The sequence below is a fragment of the Xenopus laevis genome, chromosome 1L, assembly GCF_017654675.1.
Source record: "Xenopus laevis strain J_2021 chromosome 1L, Xenopus_laevis_v10.1, whole genome shotgun sequence".
Lineage (NCBI taxonomy): Eukaryota > Metazoa > Chordata > Amphibia > Anura > Pipidae > Xenopus > Xenopus laevis.
Genome location: NC_054371.1, coordinates 95,511,723 through 95,537,419, shown reverse-complemented (window position 1 = coordinate 95,537,419; position 25,697 = coordinate 95,511,723). Strand labels below are relative to the sequence as shown.

The following is a 25,697-nucleotide window of genomic DNA, read 5'->3' as shown; positions in this document are numbered from 1 at the left end:
TGAGGCTTTAGCATGCTGTATAAGTAAAATAAGGCGCCTAGTTGCATCTGAAGCTTCGCGACCCGGGACAAAGCCCACCTGATCTTTATTTATAATTGCAGGAAGGAAAACGTTGATTCGTTTAGTTATAATTTTACCTAGAATTTTAATATCCGTGTTCAAGACCGAGATGGGCCTATAGTTTTTACAGTCAAAAAGGTCTGTTTCAGGCTTAGGAATAGCAGATATTTTAGCACGTAAAGATTCAGGGTGAAGCTTCTGTCCCTCTCGTAGGCCGTTAAGTATGAAAGTTAAGTGAGGGTTCAATATCGTTGCGATTTTTTTATAATAAATATTTGCAAGGCCATCTAAACCGGAGCAGTATTTGATTTCAATTGTTTTATGGCTTGGGCTACCTCCTCTTGCGTAATCGCCTCATCAACCAACTGGGTTTGTTCAGGTGAAAGTTGGGGAAGGTCCAAGTCTTTAAAAAATTTAGCATTAGTTTTATCCGAAATAGGGGATGGCTTGGTGTATAGTTTTTGGTAAAAGGCCGCAAATGTGTCTGTAATCTTCTGTGGGTTACCTGATAGAAGACCTTGTGGGGTCCTGATTCTGTGAACAGATATAGGCTTGTCCCTTTCATTTAGCTTAAGGGCCAACATCCTCCCTGGATTATCTAAAGAGCTATACAATTTATGCTTAGCACACAAAAGAGTCTTCTCAGCATTAGTAGTTAAAAGTAGATCTAAATCTCTCTGGACATTATGAAACTGGTTCAGGTAAGCTTCAGTGGGGAAACGTATATATAGTTCCAGTAGCTTATCCAATTCCTTGACAAGAATTTTAATGGCTTTTGACTTTTTCTTCTTCCTTTGGGAGCCTATTTGAATAAACAGTCCCCTAATAACTGGTTTATGGGCCTCCCATAATGTAGTTTTCGATGAAACCGAAGGGAGATTTTCTAAAAAATACAAATTTAGATTATCCTTGACCTTAGCTACCACGTCAGGATAGCTTAAAAGTGATTGATGTAGTTGATGTTTGGGTTAAAATTTGAGATAATGCGGCTATAAAGGGACAATGGTCTGACCAACATTAACCATTTTGGAGGACTGGAGAGATGCTACTATGGTAGATGTGAGAAATATATGGTCGATTCTGGAAGACAGCTTATGCGGGGCTGAGTAATGAGAAAATTGACAATTGTATTTTTAAATCTTAACGCCTCCTTGTTGAGGCCAACCACAACCCGTTTTTCTAATAAGGTTAAACGATCCAGACGTTGACTCCATACCATATTAGAATCCCCACAGATAACCATTTGGCCTACCTGATTACGTTTACATAGGTCAAAGAGTTCAGTTAAAAACTCAAGTTGATGGACATTAGGGGCGTAATAGGAAAACAATTGTTACGGGGGAATCTCCGATGAGTATGTTAGCTATAAGATAACGCCCCTCAGGGTCTGATACCACTTTATCAATCACCAAGGGTAAATTGGCGTGGAAGCATATAGCCACCCCTTTAGTTTTAGTTGGACTGGTGGATAACAAAACTCTAGGGAACTGTTTGTGAAAATATTTGAGGAAGGGTGAGAGGAATTGGAAAAATGGGTCTCCTGTAAGCAAATAATATCTGCGTGCAAAGCTGAATAATTAGCAAAGGCCTTAGTCCTCTTAATGGGCGAATTAAACCCCTGCACATTATGGCTAAGTATTTTAAGAGGCATCATAACAATGAGGGAAAGACAGTTTCCAAATTGCTATAATAACTTGGTAATAAGAGGCGTCAGTTACCTCAGGGCTCAACAAAAATGAGTACATCATATTATGGTGAACAATTCTTCTTAAAGACAGCAGTGCAGGAGGTAAACCAGAAAAAAAAGTTAATGGGAAACATAAAATCAGAATCAAAAGTACCTCAAAAACTTTGTACCGTACATTAACATAGTGCAAAAAAGGTACAGAGACATTGCAGGGAATTTCGCAGGGCCCACGAGGCACCAACTAGCCCTGTACCTAAAGGGAGGGTAGCACTAAACAACAAGCCCTTTTGATAGCAAATAATAACATATCCAGCTTTAACATATAACATATAGAAAAATGCAAAACATAGAGAAGGCCAACCAAGAACAGCTGGAATGTAAGCCTATATGTAGGTTAACGACTATATTGAACTATAGCAGAACAGAGAAAACGTGGTTATATCTACCAAGGACAACCCAAACCAAGGATCCACACACAGTCAAACACTAGCGTCACTTCCAAGGAGCATGAAAAGTGGAAAAAACAAACCTCCAAAAGGTGCCTAGATAGGACAGTGATTTGTAAAATCCCGTCTAGAGAGTGGCCCCTCATCTGGGAAGCAGAGAAGAAGTAGACTTCTGTGAAGGATATTAGTAATAGGTCCCATGTTTCTTGTCCTCTGAAGAGTAGTTGGGGACAAGTCAGCATAGATCTTATAAGGGTGTGTTTGATAGATTAGCTTACTCTTTGCCCTAGCCGCTGTAAGAATGACCACCTGCTTTGGTGAAAATGGAAGCGAAGGATAACGTCCCTTGGAGGGTCTTCTGGCCTTCTTGGTTGAATGGCTCTGTGGACTCTGTCCATCTCCAGTCTGTTAGTTGAGAGGTCTGGAACAAGGGTCTGAAGCAGATCAAGTACCGCCACTTTAAGATCCAAGATACTTTCTGGTAAACCACTGATCCGGATGTTATTCCGTCTGGATCTATTATCAGAATCCTCAGTCCTATCCTGGACATCCTTTAGTTGTGATTGGAGACCAATTATATCCTGCTCATGGGAGTCCAGAACAGTAATGCAATCTCCCATTTTATATTCTGTCTCCGTTATCCGTTGGCCCAATTCAGCAACCTGTTTGGTTAAATCAGTAGTAATGATGAAGTAGTAAAACTCACTGTGAGCAGTACGCTCAAGCTCACTTTGGAGTAAAATTTGTTGAGAACTTCATCTGAAGAGTGTGTCTGCTGAGGTTGTACCGACAGCTCAGAAGATTGGCTGTCAAAAATATCTGAGTGCGAGTCCACGGTGTTAACTATAGGAGATGACGCACTTTTATTTTTAGACCAAAGAGATCAGCAATGGAGTGCGTCTGCGTAGGTGTATGTGCAGGGGCTGAAAGTCGGGAACTCCGTAAGCTACAAGATCGCTGACTCGCCATAGAGGTAGGCGACAATTTGAATAGGTTGTTAGGAAGCCTTTTAGGTTCTTGACTAAGTCTCTTCAATTCTTCACTGTAGAATCTCTGTTGAATGAGTCTTATGACTGTTTCTTCACCTTTCATTCCTTCCTCTACATTCAACGATTCCTTCTTTCTGATTCCTTTTGCCAACCATTGAATCCTACGTTTATGACTGTATTCCACTTTGAACATCTGGCTAGTTTTTCAAGTATGTCATCTTGACACTTGGCGGCAGTGCTCAATGTTTGAACAACCTTTACTTCTGGATCACCCATAGACAGTTCTGTATAACCTTCACTGGGTATAATTTCCTTTTCCCAAAGGAACTCTGGACCAGTGAACCAGTTTGAATTAATCAATTCTGTTACATTCAGGCCTCTTGAAGCATGATCTGCTTGGTTATGCTTTGTGTCAATATAATGCCAATGTTCTGGATTGGTTGTTCCTCGAATTTTCTGGACTCTGTTGGCAACAAAGATGTGGAATTTTCGAGCGTCATTGTCATCTCTTATCCAACTCTCCCACCTTTGCCTCAAGCTTTCAGGTATGGGTTCATCCCATCCCAACTTCTGTCTGCATAATTCTTGCAGCATTTCTTTTGCTCTGAGAATTACTGGTGCCAAGAATGCCAATGGATCATATATTGAAGCCACTGTGGAAAGAATGGTACGTCTAGTTGGAACTTTCTCTTCAATGGATACTTCAAAGAAGAAATTGTCATCTTCTACATTCCATCCCAATCCGAGTACATTCTGAACTGGAAGATGATCATAGTTAAGATCTACATTCTTCATTGTTGATGCACGTTCAGAGTCACTGATGGATTCCAGTACCTCTCTGTTGTTTGAGATGAATTTGTGAAGACGCAGGTTTCCCCTTGCGTATAATTCTTGGCTTTCTTTCACCAATTGAATTGCAGATTCTGTGGACTCTAGACTTATAAGACCATCATCTACATAAAAGTTTTTCTTCAGAAAATTTGCTGCTGATGGACAATCCTTTTCATTCTGTTTGGCCAGATACTTCATACCATAATTGGCGCAACCTGGAGATGATGCTGCTCCAAACAAGTGTATTTTCATCCTGTATTCCACTGGCTCTGTATCTATATCCCCGTCTTCCCACCATAGAAACCTCAGGAAGTCTCTATCTTCATTCTTCACATGAAACTGGTGGAACATCTTTTCAACGTCACACATGACTGCTACGGGATCAACTTTCTCTGCACGTCCTTCTTTGAGGATGTCTTTCATGAATTTCAAATAATCATCCTTGAGTTTTGGATTTCTTCCCATCCTTTTCTTTAAGCCTTTCAATCTTTCTAGGGCAAGATCTCTATTGTTTGGCAGATGAGGTCATTCTCTAAAGGGTAAGGGCATTTCAAGATGACCTTGTTGATTTTGCTGAATATTATCTTCTAGAGTGTGTACAAACTTTAGTCGGATTCTAGGATCATGATTACTTACACTGGACTTACAGTTGGTAACTCTAGGATGGATATTCAATGACACAATCCTGTCACCTGTCTTGAGTTTGCAATCTGCTGTTTTCCTCCAACAACACCCCATCCTAGATCAGTTTGAACTGGGTAGGGTTCACCCTTTCCTCCTGTGATTACCTTTCATGGTACCAACGCCTCGGGACAGTTGTAACCTATCAGCAGTCCAACACCAAACTCCTTCAGCGGGGACATTTCATGGGATATGACAGATAGGTGCTCCCATTCATTGGCTGTTTCACAGGTAGGTATGCGGTCTCGATCTAGAGGTATGTTGTCTTTTGTATAAGCTGGAGGTAGATCTAATATGCAGTTTGAATGAAGTCCTCTAACTCTCAGTCCTTTGACCCTTTGACTGTTCACCAATGTGTCTCTTCCCGTCATTGTGGTGAGTTTAAGTTTCACTGGTTCTGTAGCCACTTGTAATTTCTTGCAGATTTCTTGATCAATGAAGGTGACATCACTCTGAGCATCCAGTAGCGCATAGGCGTATACCTTCTTGTTCTTCCTTTTAGGATTTGAAATACACACTGGTACAACCATTGACGTGCCATTGAATTCTCCTTCCCTCACTCTGCAAGAGAATACTGATACTTTCTTTTCTTCCTCAGTATCTCTGGGCATTAAGGATTTCTCTTTCTTTGGACACTCTTCATGTAGTGGTGTAGGATGGCGTCCTCTACAAATGCTGCATGTGGCCTTTTTCTTGCACTCCTTAGTAACATTGGCTTTTCTTAGACATCCAAAACACAGTTGGTTATCAAGTACAAACTTCTTCTTTTCATCTGGAGACTTTTCCTTCAATTGTTGGCACTTATGTATAGAGTGGTTCTCTCCACAGAACATACACTAGAAGGTAGTCTGAAGATTTGTCGGTTCTAACTCTTTACTGATCCCAGTAGTGACTTTGAACTTGATCTCATAGGTATCTAGTAGCTGTGTTGGTTGTAAAGCTAGTTGCTCTTGCGCGTTTTGTCTCTCTTGCAGGCCTTTCTTCTAAGGGTTTTAAGATGTAAGATGCTGTTACTGGATTACATGCTATCCGTGCTTCCTCATTGACAAACCCCAAGAACTCTTTGAAACTTGGGAAGTTTTTGCCTTGATCTAACTGTTTAGTCACATAGCGATTCCATCAAGAAGCCACTTCTTCAGGTAGCTTGGTTAGCATCATGTGGTTTTCTAGATAGTCGTTCAGTACTTCTAGTCCTTGAACATGTGGGATGGCATTGCTGCATGCTTGCAGGAAGTCACCATACTCTTGGAGTTTGAAGTGTTCTTTAGGACCTATTTTAGGCCAGTTTATTAATTTCTCTCTGAAAGCTCTTTGTACTAAGAAGGGATGACCATATCTTGCATTTAATTTTTCCCAAGCTTGCTTGTAGGCTTCTTTGTCTTTCCTATAGAAGTTACCTTCAAGAGCTTTCTTTGCTTCTCCGCCAGTATATCTCTGAAGGTAGAATAACTTGTCGACTGGACGGAAGCAATGATGCTCAATGATCATTTCAAAACTTGCTTTCCACTCTATGAACTTCAGTACGTCTCCAGAGAATACAGTAGGTTCCGGAACAGGAAGTCTAGTGAGGAATCTTCTCTGAGGTCTCGCTGGGACAACAGCTGTAACATCCTCATGTCCGTTGCCATGACATACGGGAATAGAGTTATCTGGTTCTATTTTCTCACTTGGTTCTGAATTAGGTGAGTCTCTCTCTTTGTTTCTCTATGCAGGGATGGAAGGACTACGTCTTATTTTTTCACAACATGCTGGAGATTTCCATCCATTCTCCTGGGTGTATGGAAGAAAGTAGGAGTCAGCTTCTTCACTTACTAATGATTTGGACCTATGACTACCCTGATTCATATCCTCTTCGTGTACTCTGAGTCTGGCTTCTATAATCTTAACTTCCTTTTGCCTTTCCAGACTTTTCATTTCAGATTCCATTTTATCGCGTTGTGCATCCATTTTGGCTATCCGTAGACGCTGTGTCTCAATGGCAGATTCCATCTCTACTTCTGCTCTCTTGGCAGCGAGTTGTTCCGCTAATTCCTTTCTTTTGGCTGAAGTATTTGAGGACTCTGATATTTGGCTGGCACTTCTGCTAGCAAAGGAAGTCGCACTTGAGATTGTGGTTCCCCCTAAGGACCTGGCATAGTCTCTAATGAAGAACTCATTCATTCCCTTTCGTGCCTTAACTTCATCGTAGTTTGCTGCAGATGCTGCAAATGTTGATGCAGATAGTTCTGTCATGAGCTTTGCTAAATCCCTAGTGACTGCTGTACATGTGTCCATGTTCCTTACAATATCCTGGGACGGTGTTGAACCTTTTTCTTTTCAGCGCTGCCTCTTGCTCCAAATTTTCTAGCACCTTTTGGGTCGGTTTTCTGTCACATGATGAACATCTTAGTTCACCTGTTTGGGCTATATTTGTTTGGGGCGAGACTACTGTTACATTAGTTCTTTCTAACTCAGACTCTTGCTCTTCACCTTCTACTATATCTATCTTTGCATCCTCTAATGGTGGAGTGGTTATACTAGGCTCAGCCATTTTTTTTTAATGCTATAATAATTAATATGAATGATAAGGACCTGTCACTTTAAATGCAATACTGACAAATACAAAAAAATAAATGACTTTCACTTTAAATGTAATGGCAGTAGATGCAGAAATAAATGACATTCACTTTAAATAAAGGGAAAGCTCTGACCTTATTTGAAGAGCAGAATACTGTGATCTGAAGTTTGCAGGAACAAATGTCAATCTTAAAGGAGACTTGTCTTTCCTTGATGCGATGACTTGTGATGTGCCGATAAAAGGATATATATATTGTGGTAAGGTCACTACTAGGATACCTGGGAAAGTCCAGGACGGAGCTTATTTATGCCCCAGGTTCCTAACAGAGTGGTTCCGGGACTGCTAGTCCAGCCCGGGTGTTTTGAATTGTACTGATGTATTTCAGGTGGTTAATTAAAGAGGCAGCTCAAGCCAGAGTGGAGAGTTCCTGGCTGGGGAAAAGACACAGGAAAGCTGCCTGTGTGAGAGGGATTGAAATCACCAAAAGGTTTGGGATTTTATATCTTCCTGTATGTTCTTTGTTTTGGGGAGACAGGCGGTAGGCCTTCTCCTGGTTAGTTAGGAAAACTGACCTGTATTAGTTAGAAGCCCATTAAGTGGCAAGGATTTTATTTTGAATTGTTTGTTTTGTTTATTATTTTTCTGCAAGAGACAATAAACTGCCAGCAAGAGACTATACTCTCATGAGTTGTGCTTGTGCCGTGGGCTGTGTTACCCCAGGAAAACTGATCCCAGCTACCCAAACTCTTACATATGGTGGAGGGTGCTCTGGCACAAAATAAAGCAACAAAAGGCAGTATAATATTGCAGAGACTGTGAATTAAAGGGGTAGTTATCCCATAAGAACTGTGCAGCATGGAGGAGATTGTGAAACAGCTAATGCTGTCTAATGCCACCCAGCAACAGGCACAGCAGCAAGCGGAAGCCCGCCATAAGGAGCTGGTCCTACAGTTGCAGCAACAGACAATGGTTCAACAACAGGCACAGCAACAGCAGATGATGGCCATGTTTAAAAAGCTGGCAGAAGATGCAGAGGAAGACCGGCAGGTACTGACAGGATTGGTCCAACAGTTGGCACAGAGACCCCAGGAGCCACCTGCAGTAGTACATAGCAATGTACCCAAAATCAATGTAAGCCGCTTCCTCCAAAAGATGACATCAGAGGATGATCCGGAGGCATATCTCACTACATTTGAGCGGACCGCCGAAAGAGAGGGTTGGTTTAAAGAGCAGTGGGCAGGTCTTTTGGCACCCCTGCTAACCGGTGAATTGCAAAAAGCATATTTTGATCTTGACTCTGTTACTGCCAAGGATTATGAGAAACTGAAAAAAGAGATTCTGGCCCGCCTTGGCGTTACCCTGGCGCTTCGTGCCCAACGTGTATACAGCTGGGCTTATCACCCGGAGAAGCCTCCACGCTCCCAGATGTTTGACCTGATCCACCTGGTGAAAAAATGGTTGCAGCCAGAGTCCTTGACTGGACCTGAGATTATTGAGAGGGTGGTACTGGATCGCTACCTGAGGTCCCTTCCTGTTGCCCTGCGCAAATGGGTGACCCATGGAGACCCTAAAACTGCAGATGACCTTGTGGAGTTAGTGGAAAGGTACTTTGCCGCTGAGAACTTTGGCACCCCTCCCGCATCGTTCCGGGCTCCACACCTGAAAGGGAGGTACACCCTGGCAACGGGTAAGACTGTTCATGGGGACACGGGTGGTGGTAAAAGTAAATCACCCTTAAAGGGAGAGAATTTTGGCAAAAACCCGGGAGGCTGGCAATCTAAAACTGGAAAGTCTGAGACTCTTAGGTTTAATTCCGAGACTGTTAAATGTTTCCGTTGCCATGATTTTGGTCATATTGCAGCAAATTGCCCTTTGCTTGATGATCCCATGCAATGTGATTTTTCTTCCAGGAATAGACGCCAGCTACGGTTGCCTGCACTGCGGTGCCGGTTCAGGAAAAGCAAATGTGTAAAGTGAGTGTGAATGGGAAACAATTGCTTGCATTGCTAGACTCCGGTAGTCTAGTCACTTTGGTAAAGTTAGACTCCGTAGGCCCTGTTAAGTTCCAGTCAAAAAGGGTTGGTGTGGTTTGTATTCATGGTGACACACGGGAGTATCCTGTGGCAACCCTAAAGTTTAAAACGGGCCTTGGTACAGTGACTTACTCTGCAGGGGTAGTACCACACCTTCTGCATGATGCAATAATTGGGAGGGATTTTCCCCAGTTTTGGGATCTCTGGAATCAATCAGTTTCTCCCTGCTCTGATGCAGTGGTTGAAGGACCTGTGCCCATAGAAAATTCAGAACTAACAGGTTCAGAGGATTCTCCTCAGGAAACCCCAGCTTTCCCTTTCTCTGTATTAGCAGGAGACTTGGAGGACCCTGAAGATGGTCAAAACCCTAGTGGGGAAACCAGTGAGTCGGGTATTATTGACAGTGTTGTGGATTTCTCTGATTTGAATGTACACAAAGAGAATTTCGGTACAGAACAGTTAAAAGACCCTGACCTTATAAAAGCTAGAGAAAATGTGAAAATAATTGACGGGGAACCTATTGAGCCAGGGCTCAGGTTATCCTAACCTCACATGGCTTTAAAAGGGGATCTACTGTACCAAGTATCAAAAAAATCAAATGAGGTGATTGAACAATTAGTGGTACCCAAACCATACAGAAAAATGGTGTTGGATCTTGCCCATGGTCATGTAATGGGGGGACATTTGGGTGTGAAAAAAACTACCGAAAGAGTTTTGCAGAGATTTTTTTGGCCTGGTGTATATCAGCAGGTAAAGGATTACTGTGAGTCCTGTCCTGTTTGCCAAATTTCCACTCCAAGGCCACATTTTCGTAGTCCCTTAATCCCATTACCAATTATTGAAATACCCTTTGAGCGAATAGCCATGGATCTGGTGGGCCCTTTGTTAAAATCTGCCCGGGATCACCAATATATCTTAGTGATCATGGACTATGCCACTCGCTATCCGGAAGCTATTCCTTTGCGCAACACTTCTGCTAAAACCATTTCCAAAGAATTGCTTCATGTGTTCAGTAGGGTTGGGATCCCTAAAGAAATCCTCACCGATCAGGGTACCCCTTTTATGTCCAGAGTAACTAAGGAACTCTGTAAATTGTTTAAAATTTCACAATTGCGAACCTCTGTCTACCACCCTCAGACAGATGGTCTTGTGGAACGGTTTAACAAGACCCTAAAAAGTATGTTGAAAAAGGTAGTGAACAAAGATGGGAAAAACTGGGACTGCCTTTTGCCCTATCTTATGTTTGCTATTAGGGAAGTTCCCCAATCCTCTACAGGTTATTCCCCATTTGAGTTACTCTATGGGAGACATCCTAGGGGGCTCTTAGACATAGCTAAGGAAACCTGGGAAGGGGAAGTGACACCCTACAGGAGTGTAATTGAACACATATCACAAATGCAAGACAGAATTGCTTCAATTATGCCCATTGTAAGAGAAAACCTGGCCCAAGCCCAGGCTGCCCAACAAAGAATATACAACCGTAATGCTAAAATACGTGTCTTTTCACCTGGAGACAAGAGTACTAGTTTACTAGTACTAGAACAAATTTATCATGTTAATTTACTTAAACCCTGGAAAGACAGGACATCATTGATTGCAGTACCAGCCTATGCTGTTTCTAAGGTAACTCACGAGACCCCTCTGGTCCCTGAGGTTACCATTGCAGAAACTTTGTCCACCTCCCAAAAACAGGAGGTAAAAGAATTCTTAATGAGGAATAGGGATACTTTCTCTGACCTCCCAGGAAAGACTCCCGTTGTTGAGCATGATATTGTCACTGAGCCAGGTGTTCGAGTTAAACTCAAACCCTATAGGATTCCCGAAGCTAGACGAAAAGCTGTGGCTGATGAAGTGGAAAAAATGCTTGAGTTAGGGGTAATTGAAGAGTCCAATAGTGACTGGTCTAGCCCGATTGTTCTTGTTCCTAAGCCAGATGGTAGCTGGCGGTTCTGTAATGATTTTCGCAAACTTAATTCGGTATCCAAGTTTGACACTTACCCAATGCCTAGGGTAGACGAGCTCATAGACAGGCTTGGTACTGCTCGTTATCTGACAACATTGGATTTAACAAAAGGGTATTGGCAGATACCATTATCGGAACAGGCCAGGCGGTTCTTTCCAGTATAGAGTAATGCCCTTTGGCCTACAAAATGCCCCTGCCACGTTTCAAAGGGCTATGGATAGAATATTAAGACCTCACCAACAGTATGCGGCTGCATATTTAGATGATGTGGTGATACACAGTACAGATTGGGAGTCTCACCTGCACAGAGTTCAGGCTGTGTTGGATTCCCTCCGTAAAGCAGGCCTTACTGCCAACCACAAGAAATGTGCCATTGGTTTGGAGGAGGCCAAGTATTTAGGTTACACCATTGGCAGAGGTGTGGTAAAACCCCAGGTAAATAAAACAGCAGCCATTCAACAGTGGCCACACCCTCTTAATAAGAAGCAGGTTAGAGCTTTTCTGGGTATCACTGGCTACTACAGGAGGTTTATTCCTCATTTTGCCACCTTGGCTGCTCCCTTAACAGACTTAACAAAGGGAAAAAACTCTGTCATGGTCAAGTGGTCCCCTGAGGCAGAAAAATCTTTTCAGGCCCTCAAAGATGCGTTATGTGCACAACCAGTCTTGTATTCCCCAGATTTTTCAAAGGACTTTGTGGTCCAGACAGATGCATCAGATGTAGGGTTAGGGGCAGTATTATCCCAGCTTTATAACGGGGAAGAGCATCCAGTGGTGTACTTAAGCAGAAAGCTCAATGACTGTGAGAAGAAGTATGCCACGATTGAAAAGGAGTGTTTGGCCATAAAGTGGGCCTTAGACGCCTTAAGGTATTACCTCTTAGGCAGGAAATTTGACCTTATTACTGACCATGCACCTCTAAAATGGATGGCCCAAAAGAAGGAGACCAATAGACGAATGAATCGTTGGTTCCTCACGCTACAGGACTACTGTTTCACAGTGAAACATAGGCCCGGGTCAGAAATGGGCAATGTTGATGCCCTGTCCCGGGTTCATTCCTGTTGGGCCTCAGTTGTTCCAACCATTGGGTTGAAACAAGGAGGGGGGGTATGTGGTAAGGTCACTACTAGGATACCTGGGAAAGTCCAGGACGGAGCTTATTTATGCCCCAGGTTCCTAACAGAGTGGTTCCGGGACTGCTAGTCCAGCCCGGGTGTTTTGAATTGTACTGATGTATTTCAGGTGGTTAATTAAAGAGGCAGCTCAAGCCAGAGTGGAGAGTTCCTGGCTGGGGAAAAGACACAGGAAAGCTGCCTGTGTGAGAGGGATTGAAATCACCAAAAGGTTTGGGATTTTATATCTTCCTGTATGTTCTTTGTTTTGGGGAGACAGGCGGTAGGGCTTCTCCTGGTTAGTTAGGAAAACTGACCTGTATTAGTTAGAAGCCCATTAAGTGGCAAGGATTTTATTTTGAATTGTTTGTTTTGTTTATTATTTTTCTGCAAGAGACAATAAACTGCCAGCAAGAGACTATACTCTCATGAGTTGTGCTTGTGCCGTGGGCTGTGCTACCCCAGGAAAACTGATCCCAGCTACCCAAACTCTTACAATATATATATATATATATATATATATATATATATATATATATATATATATATATATATATATATACGTACATACAGTACGTATTCAGCAGTAAAGTCGCTTTGCATGTTAAGAAAAAAGTGAAATACTAGCTATACAGGCAAAGAACACACACACACGTCACACACAGGAAATTACATATTAACGTAGCATTTGCATTCTGCCAACTGTATTATTCTGTATAACAGAACTAACATATAGCATATCTGTAATAAAGATTCAACACAGATAGTTGCTAGAGATGCAAAAGAGGTGGGAAGCTTTGATTATTTGGCTTCTATGCCAATTAATAGCTCAGATAATATGCACTTCTGGAGGTCTACTTTTTCCACAGTCCCTAGGAAAAATAAAGTGTGCCCTATATTGCATTATTGTTTTAATAAGCAGCCATAATCTAAATCCGATCTATTTAAACCGAGTACAGTAATGATTGCGCCTGTCACCTGTTTACCGTACTCAGTGTAAGTAGATCGGATTCAGATTAGGGCTGCTTAATAAAACAATAACGCACTATTGGGCGCACTTTATGGGACTGTGATAGTAGATCTTCAGAAGCAAACTATTTTGTTTAATACGTGGACATTTGGCTCCACACGCTGCTTTGGTGCTGCTTCAAACTCATATTGGACTGAGAGGCCCAAACAGCCCACTAAATACTGACTTACTATGGGACCTTATAGCAGCCCCTTTGGCATTTGCCAGAACCCACAGAATGACAGTCCGGGCCTGGCACAGAGGCCCAAACAGCCCCCTTAATAGTGACTATCTATGGCATCTTACAGCAGTCCCTCTGGCATTTGCCAGAACCCACCGATTGCCAGTCCGGGCCTGCCCACTATTATGCAGTTTGGTGCCCTTCGAAAAACTAGAGCTTCAATAATTAGAGCTCAAGAGGCCCAAATAAATGATATATTTCTAAACAGTACAATTTATGGAAATTATTATAATATGACAAATTGATCAGGTAAAGAAAATACTAGCATAAACTAGAGGGTCTAAACAGAACCTTTATAAATATTATCAATAGCTTGTGAACTGCATCAGTTATTATTTTCTTTTGTTTACAGGACTTGATTTCTACTTTTATTTATTTTCTGTTAACCAAAATTTTGATTTGTCACTGTTTCTTCCAAATAAACCATTACCTGTGACAAAGATGTTATGAAAACAAAGTTTTACAACGTTTATGTCCTCATAATGCATAGCTGTTACTGCAATTGACATCATGTGCAATAATCGTGACATATTCAAAAACAACCAAAAATAATTACAATTCCACTCCGCCCTAGTACGCACAAAACCTATTTGATTTTTGACAACCAGGAAAAGTCTTTTTTTTTTTTGGTTTAAGTTCCCTGGCACGAATCGGAACTACGATTCGAAAAATATAAATGACTCCTAAGAGATTAGGGCGCTAAGGCATGGTGAGAAAACAAAAAGGAAATTTCTTTTTTTTTTTACTTGTCCTCTAACAAAAGTAGGAAATGCAAGCAGAAATAAAAAATAGATTATGAGACGGTTCTTCTGAGACTTGCTAGCAGCTTCTGACTATATATTGCCGAGTTACAGCGGCTTATTACTCCACAAGGCTGCTACGTGATGCGTCTTTGCGCTTACGTGTAGTTATGACACCAGTCTCGCGTGGTGAGATTTGCGGTGTTGTGCTTTTCTGAGAGACTGGAGGCCTGCAGTTAATAGTTGTGCGTGAGGTGTACGTCGCGATCGCACTGCGGGCCGTTTTGAAGGACATCGGGACTGTTGGGCAGTATGACAGTTTTGTAGGGCAAAGGTTTTGCTGGCACCCTAGCAAACTGTAGGGTGGGGGCGATAATCTTAGGGAGTCAGTACACCCCCATATCCCATTCCCATCGGGTTTTGGGTGACTGCCTTCTCCTGTCTGTCCTGTCTTTCCGATGGCGACTCTGAACTGCTGAAATCCTAATATAAAAATGGCAGGAAATGACGCCTGCAACAACAGCTGTGATCCGAAGACTGCTAAACTGTGGAGGGATGCAACACTACGTACGAGGAAGCTTAGAAGTAACCTCCGTCAGCTCACTCTGAGCTGTGTGGATAAAAGCAAGCTCAGCTTGCCTGCGGACATGGGAGATGTGGAAGTGCTAAATTTGGGGAACAACTCGTTAGAAGAGGTACCTGATGGCCTGCAGAGCCTGTGTGCTGGAAACGTGCATGTCTTGATCCTGCGCAGAAACAAGTTTCTTAATATCCCTTCTGCAGTGTACCACCTAGGTAGGCTGACTGAGCTGGACATGAGCCATAATCGTCTGAGTTACTTAACCGAAGCTGTGAGTTTATTAGGTCATCTTAAAAAGTTATGCCTGAGCCATAATCAACTGCATACACTGCCAGGGCAGCTAGGCATGCTGCTGGACCTGGAGGAGTTAGACGTTAGTTTTAATCAGATTACTCATCTTCCAGACACCATGCAAGGGTTACCCTCTCTCAGAACGCTGGACCTGGACCACAATGAGTTGTACAGTTTTCCCCAACAGCTGTTCCACCTGGCTGCATTAGAGGAGCTGGACTTCTCTGGCAACAAGATGCTTGGAAGCAGCTGCAGTGGGTCACTGCCAGACGGCATCAGATCAATGCAATCCCTTAAGATTTTGTGGTTAAGCAGTACAGGACTTTCCATGTTACCTAATTCCTTATGTGCATTGGTCAATTTAGAAAGCCTCATGCTGGACAACAACAATCTCCACACTTTGCCTGAAGGCTTTGGAGCCCTGCAAAAGCTGAAAATATTAAATATTTCATCCAATGCCTTTCAGGACTTTCCTTTTCCACTTCTGCAGCTGGTAGACCTGGAAGAGTTGTACATGAGTCACAATAGGTTGGTGGTTCTGCCAGAGGTAATCTCTTGTTTGACAAAGCTTGTAATATTATGGCTTGATAACAACCAGATAAGGTATTTGCCAGACTCTATTGTAGAGCTTGGCTTCCTTGAGGAGTTAGTACTTCAGGGTAACCAAATTGCAATGCTTCCAGATTTTTTCGGAAAACTTTCCAAAGTTAACATCTGGAAGATCAAAGACAACCCTTTGATACAGCCTCCTTATGAAGTGTGTATGAAAGGTATTCCTTATATTGCTGCTTATCAAAAAGAACTTGCTCATTCCCAGCCTGCTGTCAAGCCAAGGCTAAAATTAGTCATTTCAGGCCTGAAGGATGCTGGTAAAACTTTACTGAGGCTGTGCTTAACAGATGAGCAGCACACTAGTACTATGGTGCAGGGATATAAAGGAATTGAAATTACTAACTGGACTGCTGATGCAGAAAGAGGTCTCACATTTATAGTATATGATTTAGCAGGAAACCAGAGCTATGATATTATCAAACCATTTTTTCTTTCTCCTGGTGCTCTGTATATCTTGGTGGTTAATTTAAAATCTTATGTTTCTAAATATTTCTATACACATGTTGGCTATTTTCTGCATCTAATAACTGCTAAGGTACCACATGCTGTAGTTTGCATAGTTGGAACGCACACTGACTTGTGTAATGAACAGGAGTTGGAGGAAAAATGTCTTGATATCCACCATCAAATAGCAATGCAGGTAAAGAGAGATTTAGAGACACTACAAAACCTGATTAAAACTGTTGATGAGGCACTTATTCAGGATTTTGATTTACGTGCTTCTAATCCTCACACAGCATTTTATGGTGTCAGTGATAAAAATCTAAGGAGAAAGAAAGATCACTTACAATATTTAATGAACAATCGTCTTCAAATACTTTCACCTGTTCTCTGTGTTAGTTGTCTGGACTGTTCAAATATTAAGCGTTTGCGGGAAAAGCTCTTGTCCGTGGCAGAGCACAGGGAAATTTTCCCAAACTTACACAGAGTTCTTCCAAAATCTTGGCAAATGCTGGAAGAATTGCACTTTAAACCTCAGGAGCTTTGGCTCACCTGGTGGGACTCTGCAAGACTTGGTCTTCAAGCAGGGCTTACTGAGGACAGAATGCACAGTGCTCTCTCATATTTACATGAGAGCGGAAAGCTGCTTTACTTTGAAGACAACCACACTCTTAAAGAATATGTTTTTCATAATTTGACAAAGCTTATTGACATTTTAAATGTCTTCTTCCAGAGGGATGCCACGGTTCTGTTTGCAAAGTTAACAGGTGATACCACAATTGATGGACTGAAAGTAACTCAATTGCATCATTATGTGGAAGGATTTCTCCTCCATGGACTTCTGCCCACTCACATAATCAGGTCACTTCTTAAACCTCATATCAAAACGCATGAAGATTTACAACTTATACTGGAACTCTTGGAAAAAATGGGCCTTTGCTACTGCATAAATAAACCCAAAACTAAGCTTTTAAATGGAACCACAGTCTGGTACAAATTTCCTTGCTATGTTAAAAATGAGGTACCTCATGAAGAGGCTTGGATTAATAGCACAAATATATCTGGATCATGTCTAGCAGTGGAGCAATTGCAGATAGAATACAGTTTTCCATTTATTTTTCCACCTGGATTGTTTGCTCGTTTCAGTGTCCAAATTAACAGTCATGTAGTTCATCGTTCAGATGGTAAATTTCAGATCTTTGCCTACAGAGGAAAAGTGCCATTGGTTGTTAGTTATCAACCTGCTAGAGGGGCCTTACAACCAGACATTCTGTCCATTGCTAGCCATGCATCACTACCTAATATTTGGACTGCTTGGCAAGCTATTACACCCTTAGTGGATGAACTTAATGCACTATTACAAGAATGGCCTGCCCTTTACTATACAGTTCATGTTATTTGTTCCAAGTGTCTTAAGAGGGGGTCTCCCAACCCACATCCCTTTCCAGGTAAGAAACCTAGAATACTTTTTAAAACTGAATACATTATGATAATGCACATTTAAATTTGTTCTATTGGTAAATATGTGTTTTATTAAGTTTTTGCTGTAGATTGAGGACTTAACATTATTCAACAGGACCAAATGCATTTTTATTGTAGATTTACATAATTAAATCTTTTACTTCTTAAAAAGGTGGCCACTAGTTGAAACAAGTGGATCTCTGCAGTTTACTCATCCATATGTTTGACTCATTTCCACAAAGCTGATTTTATTAGTGTTTATGCAGCAGTAAGCTTGCTAGATGTTTAATATTTGTAGCACTTTATAGTAGGACAGTTGCATTAAAGCTATACATATTGCTTCTCTCTGGGTTGCTGATTTGTTATGTCTGTGCTTGCATGAATCATAAGTTTGTCTTCTGAAGGGCTTTACCATGCATGATACTTTAGTTCATAGTTGTTGCTTTGTAACCATAGAGTAGTAAGTATATACTCATGAAATAACAGTCAATCTCATCAGTTTACAGAATGTTGGCAGAGAATAAATTACCCATTTCTAGCAAAAGGCCAGTAAAAGTCTTTTTTTCATCCTCTCTCTCGCTCTGCATGGCAGTATTTGGTGAGGTATGTTCACAGAATTGTTTTGTCAGCACGCTCCCTGCATTTATCTTCTAACAGGTGCAAGTCACACAATGGCCACCTCCATCTGTTTACAGACTGCACCATCAGCAAAACATTATTTCATTTTAAACGCCTTTATTTAAATATGGGCTCTGACCCAAACACTCAAACGTTTCAGACCGCCATCAGTCCTTTATCAAGCTCATTTTGGTGAGGGATGTGTTATTATTATTATTCTTATTATTATTATTAACATGTATTTTTAGAGCAACAATATATTGTGCAGTGCTGTAAAATAAATGTTTTATACAAAGAAACTGCATGAAATATACACATACAGTACATAGTTACATACATAATGACCAGTACTGGTACTAAAGGCGAGGAAGGCCCTGTTCAAAAGAACTTACTAGCAAGATGTATCAAGTAAGAAATAAGCAGGTGAGAGATGTAGCATATGGTATTGCTTTTGGTATGAGGAGTGAAGGACAGGACAGAATCAAGGATAATCCCAAGGTACCGGGCCATTTTCTATGCTGAAATCCAGCTTTTTAACAGTTCTTCTCTTTCTGCATCATTTGAAATCCTGGCAGGGAAGGAGGGACTAAAGCACTGATGTTACAGATTCTAACAACTACTCCACAGCTTACAGACCACATGCAGGAACTACATAACCCACAATGCATTGTACTGTGATGTTCCTTTCCTTATTGAAATCATGTGTGCAGGGAATTCTGGGGTTTGGAGGATGCAGACTGAGGACAGATGGCTACAAAGTAGCAGAAGTCAGGCATCTCAGAAAGTAGTCAGAGAGACTAGGCTAGGCTAGGCTTAGGGAACTGTCAGAAACCCTTTAAAATCATAAAAAGTCTGCATATTTTGCATATATTGCAACGTTGCTTAAAATTGTTTACTTTTCAAAAAGTTATGTTTTTATTGAGTTCTCCTTTAACTAGTTTGTCCCATTAACGTAGGCTCTGCCTTTTGGGTAGTCTGTAAAGGCCCTGGGCTACTACAGCATGTTTTTAGGGATGGAATACCGCTCACATTGCTGATAATTAAAAAGGTAGCCACACTGGGGACTGTGTGGGAGATTCAAACAGGTACCAAATTAACTTCACACCTACTTCCATTCTTTTGCTTAGGGGGTGGTCAGCATGGGGGGGGGACTGTTGAGTGGGTAGGCAGGGGGTTTTTGGAAGTGTGTGGAAGGGTCAAGCAGCTGCCCTGGTCCTAGAGTTACTCGAAATAAAAATATTCCCCTTAATGAGAAATGCACTAATGTCAAAGCTGGTCTTAATGTTTTTAGGCTGAAAAGCACATGTACCAGAGCTTTCAGAAATGTAACATTAACCCTTTTCCTTGCGTAGCTCCTACATTATTTAAAAAAAAAAAAGGCTGCAAGTACCAAGAACGTAGGAGCTATGTTCTTTCTTTAAACGGCTGCCTCTCTGCACTCCTGCAAAAATCGAAGTGCAGAGAGGTTCTCCTGGTTCTCCCTAAACAACTAGTCTAGGGGGCTGCCACTCGGGTCCTGTGTTGCGATTGTCGCAGGACCCGACTTCTTACCTGATCCTGGCTGCTGTATGCTGCTCCCCCTGTGCTGCTTCTTCCTGGACCGACCTCGTGTGAAGCTCCGTCCACGCATTTCCTGCTGCTGATCTCTGCGATCCTGGAGTCTGCAGATCTGCTTGTGATCCCTTCTTCTCCAAAAAACGGTAAGTGCCCTTCTATTTACACAGTTACACACACACACACATACATGCAATCACACATACATACATGCATTTACACATACACAGCACACATATAACTAAAGGTAGATTTTTTTTGATTTTCTGGCTTTTTTTGTATTTTACAGAGTCACATACAGATATACACACAGTTATACACTTGTCAGAGCTGTACACACATGTATACACAAACACACACTTATAGGATCTTTTTTACTTTTTTTTTTTTTTAGTTCTTCATTTTGTCAGTTTCCCTCTTGTTATTCCACAAAAAACTGTTGCTTTCCCAGTGTGACTATTGGATCAAGCATTCTGACCACTAACTACGCCTTTGGATCAGTTATTTTGTTATTTTATTTATTTACCTAATTGTATTTGATTTTTGTGATTTTTATGCTTTCATTGTTGTTCCCTACATTTTTTTAGCGTCATTTGCTCTTTAATCATTTGGAGTACAAACACATTTTTAGCAATTTTGGGTTCGTCAGAATGTGTACTTTCCAGAAATATATGGTTTTGTGGGGTCTTTGTGCTGTTAAGAGGGTCTTGTGGCACATAATAAGCAGTCTGGGTCTATATTCACAAAAGGCAAATTGGCAGCCGAGAAAATTCATATGCACTATTTTTTTTGGGGTCTGCACATGCCAGCTGCTTTAGTATATCTATGCATATTGGGCATCAGACTGTTCAGTAGACCCTTGCCGTCATTATTTATGGTGTTTTACAATTGTATGTAAGAAATTGGGTGAGATAAATGCGGCCACTTGCAATGTTTTTAGGCGATTTTGAGAAATGTCATAAAAACTGCTGCCCTTAGCTTTGCAGTATGATAGTTTGGAGTAGAAAGACATAATCACCTATTTCGGATTAGTCAGAATGTGTACTTTCCAAAAATATATGGTTGTGGGGGTCCTATACATATTAGGCATAAAACTTCTATAGCAGAGGGTTTTACACTGATTAGTGTTTGTGCCTTACTTCTTGTGATGGTTCCCTGGATGCTCCGTCTCTGGCACCCTGTAAATATCCAATGTATTGTAAAGTATGGGAATCACTCACGACAGCAGATTAACTGCAATTATGCTGTTTATTGTGTCACCACACGACATGTTTCGGACCTATTGGCCCTTTTTCAAGTGTGTACAATCTGGTGTGAAATGAACATACTTATACACCACATGTGATGTTGGCCCGCTCACCAATTAACAATACCCCGGGTAGTTAACCCTTAGGTCCTTAATCAAACATTTTTTTAGAAAAGTTTTTAAATGGTGAATCCATATGTCATGGTTCAGTGTCCATGTGTAAACTTGTCCATCTCCATACATATGACATTGTGTCTAAACACCATAAAAAGATCAAAAAGATCAAAAATAGTTTTTTATACAGTAAAAATTAAAAAAAACAGTTATGTACATAGATTTTCTCAATATACACGAGGAACTGCTCTATTATGAGCCTACCTATAGGACTTGAAAAACAGAGTCTGCCCACGTTTATATTTTACACTTAATTCATTTTTGGGTTTAATTATTTTTATCTTACCCTTAGTTGGCTTCTATAAATATATAATACTATGATAGTGTTTTACTCTAGATTGGGTTGTCTTCAAGATCTGTGGAGGAAAACAGGTACATTATTATCCTAAAAATCTGCAAAAGAAAGAGGTCAGCATATCCCTACATGCTAGTACATTAGCACAATATATCAAACATAAACGTATACCCAGGGGACTAAGGTTGGATATCCAGCCCAGCTTGGGCAACTTAGATCCCACTTTCATACAACAGTGGCATGCAATATGTAACAAATGCAGCCAGGATCTCATGCTGCTGACTATCGACCAACTAACTACCCAAATACAGTAAGTGAAACAAAAGCAGAGATAGACACCATACAAAAGAGGATTAAAACAGAGAAAGGGGAAAACTTTGCCAATTAAATAACGCTACAACATTCAGCGCCTCTAAACCGTTTAAAAGAGAATATATCAGCGAAAAAGGCTGCAAAATTCGAGTGAGACGCCAACGATTACCTGCACGGCACAGTGTACACATGGCGGGAGGAACGCGTCAGACAACGGGAGTCACATGCTGGCCAGTGGGAGGGACGCAGATGAGAGGAAGTGAGCGTGGAGGAGGGACGCGATCGGCAGCGCTTCTGGGGGAAACCCCGAACCGGACTGCCTGCACCCAGATGGAAGCCTCGTCAAGGGCAACGATATCCCCCCCTACAGATGGCAGGGAGGCCAGACGTCAGGAAGCAGTGACGAGATGAGCTCCTCACCTCCACCCCCGCCGAGCCATTTTCAGCAGCAGGGCTCACAGGAGATAGCGTCAAACACAAGACGCCAGTACAGGAATCCACGAGCCCCAATCCCAAGGGAGGACTACCCGCAGAGGACTCAGAACAAGTGGAGGTAAAGAATCTATGTATCAAATATCTCCTCTTATAGACTAACCGCAAATGAGACTGCAGTGCTGGACAAGGGACTGGGCTTTGTGCCATATTATGAAAATGAATTAGAAAATTGGGAAATAGAATTTCTAAAATTCATTAGAACCCTTAAACTCAAAATGCATTTTGCAGAGAGTCCAGATACGGAACCAAATAAAAAAGTGCACGTTTTAAAAAAACCTAGTACGTTTGTACCAATAGTGGAAGCACCATGTATAATAACATTTGAAAATGTAATTAGAAATGAGGTATCAAACATCTGGGACCAGCCACATAAAACACAGATGGGGAAAAGTAAATATAATCTAACGTATAAGGAAAAACAAGCATTACAGGCCCTACAAAACAACAAAGAAATTATAATAAAACCAGCAGATAAAGGGGGCGCCATTGTGGTAATGGATAAGTGCAAATACATGGAGGAAGCATACAGACAATTAGGAGACAGCAGCCATTATGAAAAAAATAAATAATGATCCAGTCTTTGAAAACAGATCGAAACACACTACTAACATCAGACAGCTTCCATAATCCTAATATTATAAAAGCTATCCCCAAAAGTCAATACATAAGAGCCCTACGTATATCTTCAGACACAGACTCTTTTCAAGGCTCTGTCAATATGCTTACCAAAAAGTTTCTCAATAGGGGATATAGGAGAAATAAACTAATACCCACTATTAAAGAGGTAATGCAATTAGACCGACAAAAATTATTGAAATCGGAAAACAAAACAAAAAACCAAAATAGGATACCCTTTGTTTCAAAATACGGAAAACAAAGCAAGGTCATAGAAAAAACTATAAAAAAATATTGGCCAATTCTCCAACAGGATACAAAGTATGGGCATCTCTTTCGTACACCTCCCATGTTTTGTTATACAAGAGGGCACACACTTAAAGATACTTTATGCCCCTCAGACAGTCAAGAGAAAAAGGAGTATCGCTTTATGGGTAAACCTAAGAAAGGCACGTTTCCTTGTTTGAATTGCATATGCTGTGCCTCTATTGTAAAAGGAAACACAGTGAGCCATCCAACCAAGGGTACACAGATTAAATTGAGACACTATACCACTTGTGAAGCATATTGGATCAGAAAAATGAATACAATGGCCCCAATAGGCATGAATGACCATTGGAGTATCATACCGTTTTTAGGATAATAATGTACCTGTTTTTCTCCACAGATCTTGAAGACAACCCAATCTAGAGTAAAACACTATCATAGTATTCGCTTTATAGAAGCCAACTAAGGGTAAGATAAAAATAATTAAACCCAAAAATGAATTAAGTGTAAAATATAAACGTGGGCAGACTCTGTTTTTTCAAGTCCTATAGGTAGGCTCATAATAGAGCAGTTCCTCGTGTATATTGACATATGGATTCACCATTTAAAAACTTTTCTAAAAAAATTTTGATTAAGGACCTATGGGTTAACTACCCGGGGTAGTGTTAATTTGTGGGCGGGCCAACATCACATGTGGTGTATAAGTATGTTCATTTCACACCAGATTGCACACACTTGAAAAAGGGCCAATAGGTCCGAAACATGTCGTGTGGTGACACAATAAACAGCATAATTGCAGTTAATCTGCTGTCGTGAGTGATTCCCATACTTTACAATACATTGGATATTGGGCATAAAACTGTTCAGAGGACCCCAGTATGTGGGTAATACGATGCTGCAGGTTAGAAATGTTGAAGTGATTTTTGGAAATGTCACCAAAATCACCAAATTTAGGAATGGTTTGCAACTTGGTACTTTGGAGTAGAAAGACATGCATACCTAATTTGGATTCAGCGGAATGTGTACTTTCCGAAAATATATGGTTTTCTGGGGTGAATGTACTTTTTTCTACCTTTGCCCCCCCCCCCAAAACTATGTAAATGTGTTGATTTTGCAGTATCTGAAATGACAGACCATATGGGGGTCTACCTTTTGGGGCCCCTATAGGCCACGTGCTTGGGTACACCTATACATATTGTGTATCAAACTGTTCAGAGGACCCTAAGCTTTCATATTTGGTGTGATTTATATTGATACCCAAACGTATGTGGGAAATGCGATGCTGCAGGGTGGAAATTTTGAGGTGATTTTTGGGAATGTCAGCAAAATCACCAAATTTAGCAATGGTTTGCGGCTTGGTACTTTGCAGTACAAAGACATGCATAGCCAATTTAGATTTTTGGGAATGTGTACTTTACGAAAATATATGGTTTTCTGGAGTGAACCTACTTTTTTCTACTTTTGCCCCCCCCCAAAACTATATAAATGTGTTGATTTTGCAGTATCTGGAATGACAGACCATATAGGGGGCTTCCTTTTGGGGCTCCTATATGTCACGTGATTGGGTACACCTATACATATTGGGCATCAAACTGTTCAGGGGACCCCAGGCTTTCATATTTGGGTTAATTTATATTGATACATAATAGTATGTTAGAAATACAATGTTGCAGGTTGGAAGTTTTGAGGTGATTTTAGAAAATGGCACCAAAATTGTCAAATTTAGGAAGGGTTTGTGGCTTAGTGCTTTGGAGTAAAAAGACTTGCATACCCAATTTGGATTCGGGGGAATGGGTACTTACCGAAAATGTATGGTTTTCTGGGGTGAACGTACTTTTTCCTAACTTTGCCCCTCCCCAAACTATGTAAATGTGTTGATTTTGCAGTATCTGGAATTACAGAACTGATAGCTCAAATGAGGTGTCTACATTTTAGGGCCCCTATATGCCACGTGCTTGGGTACACCTATACATACTGTTCATCAAACTGTACCCCAGGCTTTCATATTTGGGGTGTTTTACATTGATACCTAATGATGTGTGGGAGATATCATTCTGTAGATTGGAAGCTTTGAGGTCATTTTTCAAAAAAATCACCAATTTCTATAAAACATAACTTTAGGAAACAATTGCAACTTGGTAGTTTGGAGTACAACGATATATTTACCCATTTTTGATTCACCAGAATCTGTTCTTTCTAATAATGGGTAGTTTTCTAAGGTAAACCTACTGTTAGTGGAATGTTTGGCCTTGAAATCAGAAGTATGCCGTTTGGGGAGCGGTGCTTTTGAAATTTGGTAGTGTACTGCTTGTAGATTTTAATCTATACAAGTGAGAAATCTCCATAAAATGATATATATTTGGTATTGCCGCGTTCAGGAGACATAG

General features: G+C 41.1%; 1 protein-coding gene across 5 annotated transcripts in view; it reads left to right on the top strand.

Annotated features, from left to right (window-relative positions):
- The first annotated feature begins 14,490 nt into the window (after nucleotides 1-14,490).
- mfhas1.L (malignant fibrous histiocytoma amplified sequence 1 L homeolog) overlaps nucleotides 14,491-25,697 on the top strand; it is a 58,516-nt gene continuing 47,309 nt past the window's right edge. For 2 of the 5 annotated variants that reach the window (XR_005967436.1, XR_005967437.1), the window contains exon 1: nucleotides 14,492-17,721. Coding sequence is in view for 3 of the 5 variants with exons in the window: in XM_018253587.2 (XP_018109076.1) it covers nucleotides 14,844-17,721; nucleotides 23,711-23,733 (2,901 nt within the window). In the remaining 2 variants the exon portion in view is untranslated. Of the gene's footprint in view, nucleotides 17,722-23,710; nucleotides 23,779-25,697 lie in introns of all 5 variants that reach the window. The other 3 variants (XM_018253587.2, XM_041591379.1, XM_041591375.1) reach the window with 3 other exon arrangements.